General features: G+C 42.3%; 1 protein-coding gene across 3 annotated transcripts in view; it reads left to right on the top strand.

Moving 5' to 3' along the window:
- The first annotated feature begins 8,590 nt into the window (after nt 1-8,590).
- The window catches only part of sdha (succinate dehydrogenase complex, subunit A, flavoprotein (Fp)), a 50,596-nt gene continuing 42,149 nt past the window's right edge, over nt 8,591-17,037 (top strand). Inside the window, exons 1-3 of one of the 3 annotated variants that reach the window (XM_055634633.1) lie at nt 8,591-8,743; nt 13,709-13,798; nt 16,603-16,764. In XM_055634633.1, coding sequence (XP_055490608.1) covers nt 8,708-8,743; nt 13,709-13,798; nt 16,603-16,764 — 288 coding nt within the window. In that variant the 5' untranslated portion in view covers nt 8,591-8,707. Of the gene's footprint in view, nt 8,744-8,772; nt 8,892-10,657; nt 10,718-13,708; nt 13,799-16,602; nt 16,765-17,037 lie in introns of those variants that run through there. The other 2 variants (XM_055634631.1, XM_055634632.1) reach the window with 2 other exon arrangements.

Below are 17,037 nucleotides of genomic sequence, written 5' to 3'. Positions count from 1 at the left end.
TGGATGAACTCCGCGGGCCAGGCAGCATCTACGGAGGGAAATGGGCAGGCGACCCGTTCTTCAGGCTGCCTTATGTCTCTCTCCCCCCGTTTCCCCCCCAACTCCCACCCACACACACGAATGCTGGAGAAACTCAGCGGGTGCAGCAGGGCCGAAACGTTGTCTATTTCCTTCGTTCCATAGATGCTGCTGCACCCGCTGAGTTTCTCCAGCATTTGCGTGTGTGGGTGGGAGTTGGGGGGGGGAGAGAGACATAAGGCAGCCTGAAGAATGGGTTGCCTGTCCATTTCCCTCCGTAAATGCTGCCTGGCCCGCGGAGTTCCTCCAGTCATGCCTGTGTGAGAGGGAGGGAGGAGAGAGAGAGAGAGGCACACACAAGGTGGATGTGAAATCTCACCTGCCTGTTTCAGTGACAGACACCCGCCGCCAGTAAATGAAGACACCCCCTTCTGTCTCTCCCTTCTCTCTCTCAACTCCCCCACCTTTCCCTCCCAACTCCAGTCCCGTCCTGACTCCCTGGGAAACTGAATGGAGCAACAATTAACTGCTGCCTTCCCGCTGAGTTAAAGAGTTCCCACAGTAGTAAGACGATGTTAGTTGCGCCCAAGTTTAAATTTCCAACGTGTGTTTCAGAGTAAATCAAAAACTGTCTGAATCAGCAAGTTAGACACAAAATGCTGGAGTAACTCAGCGGGCCAAGCAGCATCTCTGGAGAACAGGAATAGATTCCATTTTTGGTCGGGACCCTTCTTCGGGATGATTGTAGGGGGGAACTGGAAGCAAGAAAAGACTGGGTCAAATCAGGGCCAACAACAGATGACCTCAGCAGGGTATTTTGAAGAGGGGTCCCGACCCGAAATGTCGCCTAACCCTTTCCTCCAGAGATGCTGCTTGACCCACTGAGTCACTCCAGCACTTTATGTCTATATTTGGTTCCCTGATATGCCAATTGTTGGCTAGGGATAGTGTGATCCCAAGAGAGAACCAGCGTTGCAAACCTTGGACTGGTTAACCGACATTTACTACATGGGGGGGGGGGGGGGGGGGGGGAGAGAGAGAGTGTAAGTTACCTAAAATTAAATAATTCCATGTTCATAGTGAACACAGACACAAAATGTTGGTGTAACTCAGCAGGTAAGTCAGATCTGGGAAGAAAAACATAAAAAGCTGGAGTAAGTCAGCATGTCAGGCAGCATCTCTGGAGAAAAAGTATAGGAGGTGATTCGAATCGGAACTCTTCTTCAGACATCCTAATCGGAATTGAGTCTGAAGATGCGTCTCGTCCCGAAACATCACCTATTTTGCTCCAGAGATGCTGCTTGACTCGCTGAGTTACTCCAGCTTTTTGTGTCTGTCTTCGTTTTAAACCAGCATGTGCAGTTCACTCCTTTACACGAGTATCTGGAGAACATTGATTGGTAGCGTTCCGGACCCTGCTTCGGAAAGGCATCGATCACTGGTCGGCGAGGACTTCGAGCTGTATCTCTCAAAGAAGTACATGGGAAAAATTTCTCACGGACCATAAAAATGCGGGACCTTTCAGTAAAGTCCCTTTTAAAGATTATAGTTATTTTCTTGAATCACATTAACATAACTCATGAATAAGTTGATGTCCATATGCGGATTCAAATCTTTATTTTTTAAATTCAATCCCACAGAAGACAATTTTTACTCACCTTCTGTCCTCTCTGTCCAGCTTCCGGGTTCACCATTCACAGGAGTTCCCACGGTACACGCAAGAGTCAGTACGGATATCGCACTGGCCACTACGTGCATATAATGTTGCAATATTCAACCACAAGTGTACAAGTCACTCTTGGAGAAATTCAAGCTTGTTTGAATTTTCTCCCGAGTCACTAAGTTACACGAGTACCTGCCGTTAGCGCCACAGTGGTCCACGAATGCCGTACGGTTATCGCAAGAGGTTCCCACGATGTTCAACTTTAGTTAACTTGCGTCAAGTCGCCCCGTGAAAAAGGGGTTTAAAGAAGCCATTATGAGACTGAGAAACAAGATTAAAACTGTTAGAGACATCAGCTAAACCTTAGGCTTACCAAAATCAACTGTTGGAACATCATTAAGAAGAAAGAGAGCACCGGTGAGCTTACTAATTGCAATGAAACTGGCAGGCCAAGGAAGACCTTCACGGCTGAGGACAGAAGAATTATCTCAATAATAAAGAAAAATCCCCAAACATCTGTCCAACAGTTGAGAAACATTCTTCAGGGGTCAGGTGTGGATTGGTCAATGACCACTGTCCGCAGAAGACCATGAACAAACATACAGAGGCTACACTGCAAGACCACTGGTTAGCTGCAAAAATAGGATGGCCAGGTTACAGTTTACCAGGAAGTACTTAAAAGAGCAACCACAGTTCTTGAAAAAGATTTTGTGGACAGATGAGACGAAGATCAACTTGTATCAGAATGATGGATAGAGCAAAGTATGGAGGAGAGAAAGAACTGCCCAAGATCCAAAGCATACCACCTCATCTGTGAAACATGGTGGTGGGGATGTTATGGCCTAGGCATGTATGGCTGCTGAAGGTACTGGCTCATTTATCTTAATTGATGATAGAACTGCTTATGGTAGTAGCATAATTAATTCTGAAGTGTATAGACACATCCTATCTGCTCAAGTTCAAACAAATGCCTAAAAACAAAACAAGTTCAAACAAATGCGGTTCATTCTACAGCAAGACCGTGATCCCAAAAATACTGCTAAAGCAACAAAGCCAAGTCAATCACCCGATCTGAACCCAATTGAGCATGCCTTTTATATGCTGAAGAGAAAATTGAAGGGGACTAGCCCCCAAAACAAGCATAAGCTAAAGATGGCTGCAATACAGGCCTGGCAGAGCATCACCAGAGAAGTTGAGTTACTTGAAGTTAGAGAAATCAAAATTAATTCCACTGTGTTGTAAGCTGCTCAAGTAAGATATGAGATCTTATTGAAATGTTGATCTTATTGAGGTGTATAATCATGAGAGGAATAGATTGGGTAGATGCACAGAGTAGATGAATCAAGGACCTGAGGTCACAGATTTAAGGTGAAGGGGGAAAAGATTTACTACAACAGGCAGTACTGACAAATGGCTCAGATACAGGGGTCATGGATTTAAAATAGTATTTTAAAGCATAGTGAGGAAGCGAGCAAAAGGCTATTCATGCACACGATTGTTGAGCACTGCGCCAAATTATTTTCATTTCCAGTGGAAGCTGATGTCATAGAAGCTTGCAAAAAGAGATAACGTAGAAGACAAGCTGAAAGGTTATAGGGACAAAGCTGATCCTGGTACTGCCAGCTGCATTTGTAGGAAGCCATACAGCCTTCCTACAGTGTAAAAGTCAATGGTCCTACTCTCAATAAAACTACAGTGACCTCCATAATGTTTGGGACAAAGATCTATCATTTTTTTAATTGCCTCTGTACTCCACAATTGGAGATTTGTAATAGAAAAAAATCACATGTGGTTAAAATGCACATTGTCAGATTTGATAAAGGCTGTTTTTACACATTTTGGTTTCACCATGTAGAAATTACAGCAGTGTTTATACATAGTCCCCAGATTATCGAGGAGAGGAAAGGAGCAGAGTGACTTTGGGCGTGGGAGATTGTGGTGGGGGGGGGGGGGGGGGGGTTGTGTGCACACTGCTGGGGGTTGGAGGGAAGAGGTATGGGAGGTATTACTTGAAATTGGACCATTGAATGTTCATACAATGGGTTGACAGCTGCTCAAGCAGAATACGAGGTGTGGTTCAGTTTGCGTGTGGCCTCACCCTGGTAGTGGAGTAGCCCCAGGACTGAAAGCTCGGTGGAATGTCTAGCAACCGGGAAACTGCAAATGTTCAGCAAAAAATCGCCCAGTCCACACTTGTCCTCACCAATGCAAATCTGTGTCTGCACAAGATTGTTTACCGAAACTGCCTAGGGCACAAGTAATTGTTTACCGAAACTGCCTAGGGCACAAGTAATTGGCAGGTCTCGGAGATTAGGAGTCTATCACAGAACTTGCAGAACGGCTAATCTTGCAAAGAATTCCACAGATTCACCACCCTCTAATTAAATAAATTCCTCCTCATCTCCTTCCTAAAGGAACGTCCTTTAAATCTGAGACTATGACCTCCAGTTCCAGAGGTCCCAGTTTGCTGGTCAGACTGGTGAAGGTGTCCCAGTGATGCTGGCAACGGGTGCTTGCCACATATCGGCCGCTGTGGCAGTTGTATTATTGCAAGCGCTTACTGCCTCCAAGGTCGTTATAGTTTGGTAAATTGATGTCAGGAGTTACATAAACGATGCCACTGAAATTAGTTATTGAGTTGCAATAGTTGCATGAATAATGCCACTTGGTGGAAATCAGGCTAAAGAGCTTTGTGCAACAATGGCGTCTACTTGTAATGACGGTGGTAGGTGTAGGTATACATGGTTACAACTGAAATTGTGGGTAATAGGCAATAAATATAACGGCAGGAATAAAAATAACTGCAGATATTATAAATCTAAAGTGAAATTAAAAGTTAAATTGTTAACAACAGCAAGTCTGGCAACATGTGTATGAGTATGTAATAATGTGTGTACAGTGCCCTACATAATGTTTGTGACAAAGATCCATCATTTATTTATTTGCCTCTGTACTCCACAATTTGAGATTTGTAATAGAAAAAAAAAATCACATGTGGTTAAAGTGCACATTGTCAGATTTTAACACATTTGGTTTCACCATGTAGAAATTATCCATAGTCCCCCCCCCATTTCAGGCCACCATAATGTTTGGGACGCATGGCTTCACAGGTGTTTGTAATTGCTCAGGTGTGTTTAATTGCCTTCTTAAGTGAGCTCTCAGCATCCAATCTTTCATCACCTTTGGAAGCTAATAGGCCTTTTTCACGGGGCGACTTGACGCAAGATGTAGCCAGAGTGAAGTTGTAGTGGTATAGCACGATATAACGGGGGGGGGGTAGACAAAGAGTTCCCACGGTACTCGGCATTTCTGTTAATTGTGCGAGTGACTTGTCCGTCTCCCGAGCTTTCCCGTTAAATCTTGAATGACATTGTATACTGTCAAGTGTAATTAAATCATCACGTGGCACAAATGATGTCACTTTTTTTTTTCACACACTATAAATATCCTCCCTTGGTTGAATTGGTATGTACACACACAAAGCAGAGTTTTACTGTGTATGTGGGAGACACAGATGGAGTGAGCACAGTTACTCGGTCTTTACTGTGTGTGGGAGAGGGGGAGAAATAGACGTACACTCACAGAGGCAGAGTCTCTCAGCCTGTGTGAGAGGGAGGGAGGGAGAGAGAGAGAGGCATTGACCACCGGGCTGGTTGTCGGGGCTGGCGTGTTGCTTTTCACAGACCGAACTTGGGATGGGACTGGAGTTGGGAGGGAAAGGTGGGGGAGTCGAGGGAGAGGAGGGGGAGACAGATGGGGGTGTCTTCATTTAGTGGCGGTGGGTGTCTGTCACTGAAACAGGCAGGTGAGATTTCACATCCACCTTGTGTGTGCCTCTCTCTCTCTCTCTCTCTCTCTCTCCCTCCCTCCCTCCCTCTCACACAGGCATGAATGGATGAACTCCGCGGGCCAGGCAGCATCTACGGAGGGAAATGGGCAGGCGACCCGTTCTTCAGGCTGCCTTATGTCTCTCTCCCCCCGTTCCCCCCCAACTCCCACCCACACACACGAATGCTGGAGAAACTCAGCGGGTGCAGCAGGGCCGAAACGTTGTCTATTTCCTTCGTTCCATAGATGCTGCTGCACCCGCTGAGTTTCTCCAGCATTTGCGTGTGTGGGTGGGAGTTGGGGGGGGGAGAGAGACATAAGGCAGCCTGAAGAATGGGTTGCCTGTCCATTTCCCTCCGTAATAGTCCCCAGATTATCGAGGAGAGGAAAGGAGCAGAGTGACTTTGGGCGTGGGAGATTGTTGTGGGGGGGGGGGGGGGGGGGGGGGGGGGGTTGTGTGCACACTGCTGGGGGTTGGAGGGAAGAGGTATGGGAGGTATTACTTGAAATTGGACCATTGAATGTTCATACAATGGGTTGACAGCTGCTCAAGCAGAATACGAGGTGTGGTTCAGTTTGCGTGTGGCCTCACCCTGGTAGTGGAGTAGCCCCAGGACTGAAAGCTCGGTGGAATGTCTAGCAACCGGGAAACTCAGTAGTTCTTGCCAATAAAGTGCAAATGTTCAGCAAAAAATCGCCCAGTCCACACTTGTCCTCACCAATGCAAACTAAATGGGAATGCGAAGGAAGGAACTACCGATTTTGGTAGACACAACATGCTGGAGTAATTAACGGGACAGGCAGCTTCTCCGGAGAGAAAGTGGAAAAATGTATGTAACTATTCATTGTTATTCTATCTGTGTCTGCACAAGATTGTTTACCGAAACTGCCTAGGGCACAAGTAATTGTTTACCGAAACTGCCTAGGGCACAAGTAATTGGCAGGTCTCGGAAATTAGGAGTCTATCACAGAACTTGCAGAACGGCTAATCTTGCTCTGGGGTAACTTTCCACAGCTAAATGTTATTTCCTTTGAATTCTGAGTGTCCTTGTTCATCACCATTTGTCTGGATGCTTTTTGTCTAAATCAATGTATAAAAGAGATGGTTTTCAGCATTAGCTTAGAGAGGACTCCCACAGACACTTTGGCTCTGTGCGACTCTCTCTCTCACAATAAAGTTTGTTCAGTTTCTACCTCTGTTTTTGTAATAGTCTTTGTTGGAAAATTTCTAACAGAAAGAATGGGTGACGTTTCGGGTCGAGACCCTTCTTCACACAGGAGTCAGGAGAGATGGAGACAGAGGTATGGAAGGGTACAGTGTGAAAACGACAGATCAAAATGGCTGTTGTTCAAGGACAATGTAGAATAAATCATTGTTAGCTGGGGAAGGTGACAACGAGGCATACAATCAGTAAAATTTATGGTATTCAGTAAAATGAGTGGTCAACGTGCCCTCATTCAACATCTTAAAACCTCTTTGAGGGTAGTTATTAAATTGCAATAGTTGTTGAGTAGGATGGAACTGCAGATACTGAGTCTGAAGAAGTCTCGACCCGAAACGTCACCCATTCCTTGTCTCCAGAGATGCTGCCTGTCCCGCTGAGTTACTCCAGCATTTTGTGTCTATCTTTGGATTAAACCAGCATCTGCAGTTCCTTCCTGTACATTGACAGTGAACATTGTTTGAACTAATGCTCTTTTTGATATATATGATATTAATCTCGCTGCAAAGAATTAGTAGCTGGAATTGTTAAAAATGTGTCTCCAAATTGTGACACCTGTGCAGATGCATTATTGTTTCTGTACATTATTGCAGAAATAATTAATACAGAATATCTGATGTTAACGAGTACCTCTTTCATGAAAGCGATCTTTGTGAGATTTTCCTAGACGGCATAAACGAACAAACACAGACAAAACAGCAAGGAGCAGTACACCGTGGCAACCATCATTGGCGCCACAGAAGCTACATATGAAGATTTTACTTGTCATTTCACATATACTTTCTGTATGCTCTGCCACTTTTCATAAAACGTTAAAAACATTAAACGCTAAATCCATCTCAGCACGTTTTTTAACTTTTCACTTGTTTGCATACTACACTGCCTGCTTGACCACAGTTTTAGCTTCTCCATAAACCTAGTTATTCTGACTCCCGTCCATTCTGCTTCATGACAAGTGCTTGAGGACTCCCAGTTTCAATCCTTCAAATATCTAAAATGATTCAAAACTTTGCAGACCATATCTTAACTTGTATTATGCTATTCAAACAGCAGTTTGGATTTACGTAAAGTATTTAACACAGTAAGATGCCCTAAAGTGACATATCACACACAAAAAAACGATGCTAATCATGAACAAAGAGGAATTAAGAGAGATAATTAAAAGCTTGATTTTAATTTAAAAGAGAGAATAAGCCAAAGAAAGTGGTTCAGGTAAGACTCAAGTTACTGAAGATATATTGGAAACATTTGGAAAGGTGCAAGAAAACTCGAATTAGAACTGCACAGATGTTAGAGATTTAGAAGGTCGTTACAAATTATAGTGTCTGAAAGAGGCCAGGAAATTGAATAATTTGAAAATTAGAGTGAATATTGAAACAATGAAAATATTTAGTTTAGGTCGACACACTGGGGACAACAAACCTACAAATTAACCTACCATATAAATGACTGGCTGCAAAGAATTAGTAGCTGGTAGTGGTAAAATGTATCTGCAAATTGTGATACCTGTGCCGATGCATTATTGTTTCTGTATATATGATATCTTTTTTTGTTACAGTGACACTCACCTCGTCTCCTGGAGCAGCAGCAGCGACAGCAGCAGCGACCTTCCTCACGTTCCACCCACCCGGTCCATCCGCTGACGTCGGAACGGCGCCGTCACCCGCGTGGTGACGTCATCGCGCGAAGAGTTGGTCGCGGCGCCGTCACCCGCGTGGTGACGTCATCGCGCGAAGATCTTTGGTCGGAACGGCGCCGTCACCCGCGTGGTGACGTCATCGCGCGAAGAGTTGGTCGCGGCGCCGTCACCCGCGTGGTGACGTCATCGCGCGAAGATATTTGGTCGGCGGCGCCGTCACCCGCGTGGTGACGTCATCGCGCGAAGAGTTGGTCGCGGCGCCGTCACCCGCGTGGTGACGTCATCGCGCGAAGAGTTGGTCGCGGCGCCGTCGCGCGACATCGCGCAGTTTTCAAGATGGCGGCTCGTTGCTTGGCGGCGGCGCGGGACATGGTGAGTCCACTCGCCTCTCGCCGGTTGTAAGGTCACAGGTGATGGGAGCAGAATGAGGCCGTTCAGCCCAAGTCTACCCCGCCTACCCCGCCGCTGTGGCAGTTGTATTACTGCAAGCGCTTACTGTCTCCAAGGTCGTTATAGTTTGGTAAATTGATGGCAGGAGTTACGTAACTATGCCGCTGTGAAATTAGTTATTGAGTTGCAATAGTTGCATGAACAATGACATTTGGTGGAATTCAATCATGGCTGATCTATCTCTCCCTCCTAACCCCATTCTTCTGCCTTCTCCCCATAACCCCTTGACACCCGTACTAATCAGGAATCTATCTATCTGTGCCTTAAAAATACCCATTGACTTGGTTTCCACATCCTTCAGTGGCGAAGAATTCCACAGATTCACCACCCTCTGATTAAATAAATTCCTCCTCATCTCCTTCCTAAAGAAGGAACGTCCTTTAAATCTGAGACTATGACCTTCAGTTCTAGAGGTCCCAGTTTGCTGGTCAGACTGGTGAAGGTGTCCCAGTGATGCAGGCAACGGGTGCTTGCCATATATCGGCCGCTGTGGCAGTTATATTATTGCAAGCGCTTACTGCCTCCAAGGTCGTTATAGTTTGGTAAATTGATGTTAGGAGTTACATAAACTATGCCACTGAAATTAGTTATTGAGTTGCAATAGTTGCATGAATAGAAACATAGAAATTAGGTGCAGGAGTAGGCCATTCGGCCCTTCGAGCCTGCACCGCCATTCAATATGATCATGGCTGATCAATGAATAATGCCACTTGGTGGAAATCAGGCTAAAGAGCTTTGTGCAACAATGGCGTCTACTTGTAATGACGGTGGTAGGTGTAGGTATACATGGTTACAACTGAGATCGTGGGTAATAGGCAATAAATATAACAGCGGGAATAAAAATAACTGCAGATATTATAAATCTAAAGTGAAATTAAAAGTTAAATTGTTAACAACAGCAAGTCTGGCAACATGTGTATGAATATGTAATAATGTGTGTACAGTGCCCTCCATAATGTTTATGACAAAGATCCATCATTTATTTATTTGCCTCTGTACTCCACAATTTGAGATTTGTAATAGAAAAAAAAAATCACATGTGGTTAAAGTGCACATTGTCAGATTTTAACACATTTGGTTTCACCATGTAGAAATTATCCATAGTCCCCCCCCCCCCCCATTTCAGGGCACCATAATGTTTGGGACACATGGCTTCACAGGTGTTTGTAATTGCTCAGGTGTGTTTAATTGCCTTCTTAATGCAGGTATAAGTGAGCTCTCAGCATCCAATCTTTCCATCAGTGGCAGCAATGCAACATTGTGGATGCCAGCTGCCTGTAAAACTCCAAAGAAGAAGAAGAAGAAGAATCTTTCCATCACCTTTGGAAGCTAAAGAAGCCATTATGAGACTGAGAAACAAGAATAAAACTGTTAGAGACATCAGCTAAACCTTAGGCTTACCAAAATCAACTGTTGGAACATCATTAAGAAGAAAGAGAGCACTGGTGAGCTTACTAATTGCAATGAAACTGGCAGGCCAAGGAAGACCTTCACAGCTGAGGACAGAAGAATTATCTCAATAATAAAGAAAAATCCCCAAACATCTGTCCAACAGATCAGAAACATTCTTTAGGTGGTCAGGTGTGAATTGGTCAATGACCACTGTCTGCAGAAGACTTCATGAACAGAAATACAGAGGCTACACTGCAAGACCACTGGTTAGCCGCAAAAATAGGATGGCCAGGTTACAGTTTGCCAGGAAGTACCTAAAAGAGCAACCACAGTTCTTGAAAAAGATTTTGTGGACAGATGAGACGAAGATCAACTTGTATCAGAATGATGGATAGAGCAAAGTATGGAGGAGAGAAAGAACTGCCCAAGATCCAAAGCATACCACCTCATCTGTGAAACATGGTGGTGGGGATGTTATGGCCTAGGCATGTATGGCTGCTGAAGGTACTGGCTCATTTATCTTCATTGATGATAGAACTGATTATGGTAGTAGCATAATTAATTCTGAAGTGTATAGACACATCCTATCTGCTCAAGTTCAAACAAATGCCTAAAAACAAAACAAGTTCAAACAAATGCGGTTCATTCTACAGCAAGACCGTGATCCCAAAAATACTGCTAAAGCAACAAAGCCAAGTCAATCACCCGATCTGAACCCAATTGAGCATGCCTTTTATATGCTGAAGAGAAAATTGAAGGGGACTAGCCCCCAAAACAAGCATAAGCTAAAGATGGCTGCAATACAGGCCTGGCAGAGCATCACCAGAGAAGTTGAGTTACTTGAAGTTAGAGAAATCAAAATTAATTCCACTGTGTTGTAAGCTGCTCAAGTAAGATATGAGATCTTATTGAAATGTTGATCTTATTGAGGTGTATAATCATGAGAGGAATAGTTTGGGTAGATGCACAGAGTAGATGAATCAAGGACCTGAGGTCATAGATTTAAGGTGAAGGGGAAAAGATTTACTACAACAGGCAGTACTGACAAAGGGCTCAGATACAGGGGTCATGGATTTAAAATAGTATTTTAAAGCATAGTGAGGAAGCGAGCAAAAGGCTATTCATGCACACGATTGTTGAGCACTGCGCCAAATTATTTTCATTTCCAGTGGAAGCTGATGTCATAGAAGCTTGCAAAAAGAGATAACGTAGAAGACAAGCTGAAAGGTTATAGGGACAAAGCTGATCCTGGTACTGCCAGCTGCATTTGTAGGAAGCCATACAGCCTTCCTACAGTGTAAAAGTCAATGGTCCTACTCTCAATAAAACTACAGTGACCTCCATAATGTTTGGGACAAAGATCTATCATTTTTTTATTTGCCTCTGTACTCCACAATTGGAGATTTGTAATAGAAAAAAAATCACATGTGGTTAAAATGCACATTGTCAGATTTAATAAAGGCCGTTTTTACACATTTTTGTTTCACCATGTAGAAATTACAGCAGTGTTTATACATAGTCCCCAGATTTCAGGTCACCATAATGTTTGGGACACAGCAATGTCACGTAAAGGAAAGTAGTCATGTTTAGTATTTTGTTGCATATCCTTTGCATGCAATGAGTGCTTGAACTCTGCGATTCATGGACATCACCAGTTGCTGGATGTCTTCTCTGGTGATGCTCTGCCAGGCCTGTATTGCAGCCATCTTTAGCTTATGCTTGCTTTGGGGGCTAGTCCCCTTCAGTTTTCTCTTCAGCATTTAAAAGGCATGCTCAATTGGGTTCAGATCGGGTGATCGACTTGGCCACTCAAGAATCGACCATTTTTTAGCTTTGAAAAACTTCTTTGTTACTTTAGCAGTATGTTTGGGATCATTGTCTTGCTGTAGAATGAACCGTCGGCCAATGGGTTTTGAAGCATTTGTTTGAACTTGAGCAGATAGGATGTGTCCATATACTTCAGAATGTATTATGCTACTACCATCAGCAGTTGCATCATCAATGACGATAAGTGAGCCACTACCTTCAGCAACCATACATGCCCAGGCCATAACACCCACATCACTGTGTTTCACAGATGAGGTGGTATGCTTAGGATCTTGGGCAGTTCCTTCTCTCCTCCATACTTTGCTCTTGCCATCACTCGGATATAAGTTAATCTTCGTCTCATCTGTCCATAAGACCTTTTCCCAGAACTGTGGCTGTACTTTTAAGTACTTCTTGGCAAACTGTAACCTGGCCATCCTATTTTTGCAGCTAACCAGTGGTTTGCATCTTGCACTGCAGCCTCTGTATTACTGTTCATGAAGTCTTCAACGGGCAGTGGTCATTGACAACTCCACACCTGACTCTTCTTGAGTGTTTCTGATCTTTCAGACAGGTGTTTGGGGATTTTTCTTTATTATAAAGAGAATTCTTCTGTCATCAGTTGTGGTGGTTTTCCTTGGCCTACCATTCCCTTTGCGACCAGTAAGCTCACCAGTACTCTCTTTCTTCTTAATGATGTTCCAAACAGTTGATTTTGGTAAGCCTAAGGTTTGGCTGATGTCTCTAACAGTTTTATTCTTCTTTCTCAGTCTCATAATGGCTCCTTTGACTTTCATTGCCACAACTTTGGTCCTCATGTTGATAAACAGCAATACAAGTTTCCAAAAGTGATGGAAAGACTAGGTACTGAGAACTCTCTTGTACCTGCATTAACGAGGCAGTTCAACACGCCTGAGCAATTACAAATGCCTTTGAAGCCATGTGTCCCTGCAATGTGGGACTATGAATAAACGCAGCTGTAATTTCTACATGGTGAAACCAAAATGTATAAAAATACCCTTTAATAAAATCTGACAATGTGCACTTTAACCATATGTGATTTTTTTTCTATTACAAATCTCAAATTGTGGGGTACAGAGGCAAATAAATAAATGATGGGTCTTTGTGTTCCAAACATTATGGAGGGTACTGTATTTACCTTGCACTTCCTTGCATTAAATTTAATTAAATGCCCCAGAGTACTTGCCTCTAAGTTTGATTGACATTAAACATTAGATAAACACTAAAAGGCTGGAATAACTCAGTGGGACAGGCAGCATCTCTGGAGAGAAGGAATGGGTGACATTTCGGGTCGAGACCCTTCTTCAGTCTGTTCTTCACCCATTCCTTCAATCCAGAGATGCTGCCTGTCCCGCTGAGTTACTCCAACATTTTTTATCTTCAGTTTAAACCAGCATCTGCAGTTTCTTCCCACACTGACAATAAACATTGTGTGAACCAATGCTTTTTTTTTAATATGTGATATTAATCTGGCTGAAACTAGTTAGTAGCTGCATTGGTAAAATGTGTCTCCAAATTGTGACACCTGTGCAGATGCATTATTGTTTCTGTAAATTAATTTTTTGTTATAGTAATTTTTTGTTACAGTATTTGCAGTGTTGCTGTATTTATCTTTATATTTTAAGCTTGTAAGTTTAAACATTTATAATTACGGCTTTATTTTAATAGATTCCTGGTGTGAGTCGATCTGCAGCTCGTAGGTTCCACTTTGCCACCTATGGGAAGCATAACAAAAATGCAGCAAAAGTTTCAAATGAAGTAAGTAAAACTCCACAGAGTGCTTCCTGTGAGCTCTACTATTGATTTTTAATATAATCAACAATTTTTCCTGCATTAATTGTACAGGTATCCGTATACCATGACGTTAATTTTTAATGAAGTGTAAATGTAATGTCTTAATTTTATGGGTCTATTGCATGAAAATGTGCATCTTTTCCAAATTTTGAAATTTGGACTCCTAAGGCACTTTTTTTTAAGGATGAGCCTCTATTTAATTTAATTTTTTTTTTTAAATTTTAATTCTCAGAAACATGTCCTTTCTTAGGTCCTTGCTTAGGTAAAATATCTCAACAAATAGTTACATTGCAAATGGAGAATTGTGGATCCGCAACTGTATAATAGCATCACACGCAGTCATGTTAGCACGCAGAATGTTAGTTTTCAGGCATTGTGTCGAGAAATTAGATCTCAAATGTACATCAAATTAAGTATCTATAGGGGAGCTTGAATTATGAAAATTAGACTTTCTTCTTGGGTTTCTTAAGGCACAAGCTGGACAGTGACAGAGAAAGCAGTGGGCCATATATCAAGAGAATATTCAGTGTAGCATTGCACAAGGCCAGTCTTCATACATGTTCATGAGTGATAGGAGTAGAATTAGGCCATTCAGCCCATCAAGTCTACTCCACCATTCAATCATGGCTGATCTACCTCTCCCTCCTGACTTCATTCTCCTGCCTTCTCCACATAACCCTTGACACCCGTACCAATCAAGAATCTATCTATCTCTCTCTGCCTTAAAAATATCCATCAATGGCCTCCACAGCCTTCTGTGGCAATGAATTCCACAGATTTATCACCATCTGACTAAAGAAATTCCTCCTTATCTCCTTCCTAAAGGAACATCCTTTAATTCTGAGGCTATGACCATGGGTCCGAAGTCTTGCGTCTGAAGGAAGTGGGTGGCAAAATCTGGGCATTCCTAGAAGCTGCATCTTTGTGAAAGTAGTTTTGAAATGGACTGAGAATGGAGCTAGCAGCTAGAGAAAGCGTGAGAATATTTAGTTATCACAGTGATATAATGGAAATTAAAGTCAAGATTATATAAAATAGTCTGCTGACTGCCTATCATCAGTTTTGCACTATCGCACGAAAGTTGAGGTCTACATTACTCATAGCAGGAATCTATTATAATATCTATAATTCAGCTCGAATGTACAATTTGTAGTTTGCCTAATATTGATAATCATTCATTTTAATTAAGCCTAACATATGTGCATAATTTACACGATAAATTTGAGCATTTATACAAATAATTTTTTTCTTTGCTGTTGCGTGATCATCATACTTTGTCTTGGCTCCTTCAAGAATGTATTTTGCATGTACAAAATTATAATGCAAGGGGAAAAAAATCAAGTAGAATCTTCTCAGTATTCGCTTTTTATTTTTAGGTTTAAGTGTTAAACAAAATGATAAATCTGATGCTTTGGAAATATTTGGTCTGACTTCCACAAAGTCAAAGTCAAAAAGTCAAAGTCAAAGTAACTTTATTGTCAATTCAATTATGCAACAGTAGTTACACATAGGATCGAAATTACGTTTCCCCATACTCCAAATGTGCAAGTAATATTAAAAACACAGACAGACAACATATCAATAAAAATAGACAATAGACATACACTATTTAAAATATTCTCAGTATGCCAAAATGTAGCAAAAACTTTGAGGTATTTTAAACAGGGTGCAACAATGAAAGGTGCAATATAGTGAAAGTGCAAATTCTGTACTGGAGACATTGAGCCAAAGTTATTTTCACAGTTTGTTGTCTTTGTTTGGGTACTGTTCATGGAATTTTCTTAAGTGTGTTGAGTAGTCTGATGGCCTGAGGGGAAAAGCTGTTTTTGAATCTGGTGGTAACAAATGAGTGTTCTGGGTGGCACAGTGACGTAGCGGTAGAGTTGCTGCCTTACAGCGCTTGCAGCACCGGAGACCCAGGTTCGATCCTGACTACGGGTGCTGTCAGTATGGAGTTTGTGGGTTTTCTCCGAGATCTTCGGTTTCCTCCCACACTCCAGACGTACAGGTTTGTGGGTTAATTGGCTTGGTGTATATATAAATTGTCCCTAGTGTCTGTAAGATAGTGTTAATGTGTGGGGATCAATGGTCGACAGTGGCCGTTTCCGCATTGTATCTCTAAACTAAACTAAAAAAAACTAAACTAGGAATGAACAAGAGAGTTTTAATACTAGGCCACCCCCTATCAGTCTGAAGAAGGGTTTTGGCCCGAAACATTGCCTATTTCCTTCGCTCCATAGATGCTGCTGCACCCGCTGAGTTTATCCAGCTTTTTGGTGTACCTTAGAGTTTTAATAATGTTTATTTGTGGTGATTTGTCGTGTCATTGACTTCCATTGTTCCTGTAATATGATCGATTCATGAGAGGCTTCATTTTTGGGATGCAGGTATAGCAATACCAGTTGGTAATCTAAACGATGCTAGGCCTTTTTAACAGCATAAGTGCTATGTAAAGTTAACAGTATTGAGTGGGACTTGAAAAAGAGAACACACTTTTTTATGTAGAATATTAGATTTTTTTGTAACAGTCGGCTTTCACGGTTATTTTTCTTTAACTTTCGAATGTAAATATTTGACCTGGTTTGCAAATCTATTATTATGATTGTAATGATATTGCACCCTGAAACAGATGTAAAGCTTTTCAGATTGTGTGCTTTGAAAAAATATCACAATATAATTGAATACTTGGTTATTATGCAATGTTGGTAATATTTATCTCTTTGCTCTTTTATTTCTGAAATGTGTGTACATGCCTTTCTTACATGCAGATCTCCACTCAGTATCCCGTGGTTGATCATGAGTTTGATGCAGTAGTTGTTGGAGCAGGCGGTGCTGGTTTGCGGGCAGCTTTCGGTTTATCTGAAGCTGGGTTCAATACTGCCTGTGTTACAAAGCTGTTTCCAACCAGATCGCACACTGTTGCAGCACAGGTAAGATACTCATGTCCTTTCTATGCTTTACAAGTGGTATTTTTAAAAAAAACATACCAACAAATATTCTTCCAAAAACCATTGCGATTTAGTAATGCGATAACAAGGAGCATTTCTATGAAAGGTGATAAAAGTTTTGTCGGGACATGTTTGTCAAGTCTCGTGCAGAATGGGTGTTGGTGGGACTCGGTTTAGTCTCGTGTTGTTATAGCATCCTTTGTCTTTGCATAAGCTATCTACTTGATTTACACATCAAGAATTAAAGTTGCTCCT

The sequence above is a fragment of the Leucoraja erinacea genome, chromosome 4 (genome assembly GCF_028641065.1).
Source record: "Leucoraja erinacea ecotype New England chromosome 4, Leri_hhj_1, whole genome shotgun sequence".
In the NCBI taxonomy this organism is placed as follows: Eukaryota; Metazoa; Chordata; class Chondrichthyes; order Rajiformes; family Rajidae; genus Leucoraja; species Leucoraja erinaceus.
The sequence above is the reverse complement of the archived record's forward strand: the minus strand, read 5'-3'. Positions and strand labels throughout refer to the sequence as shown.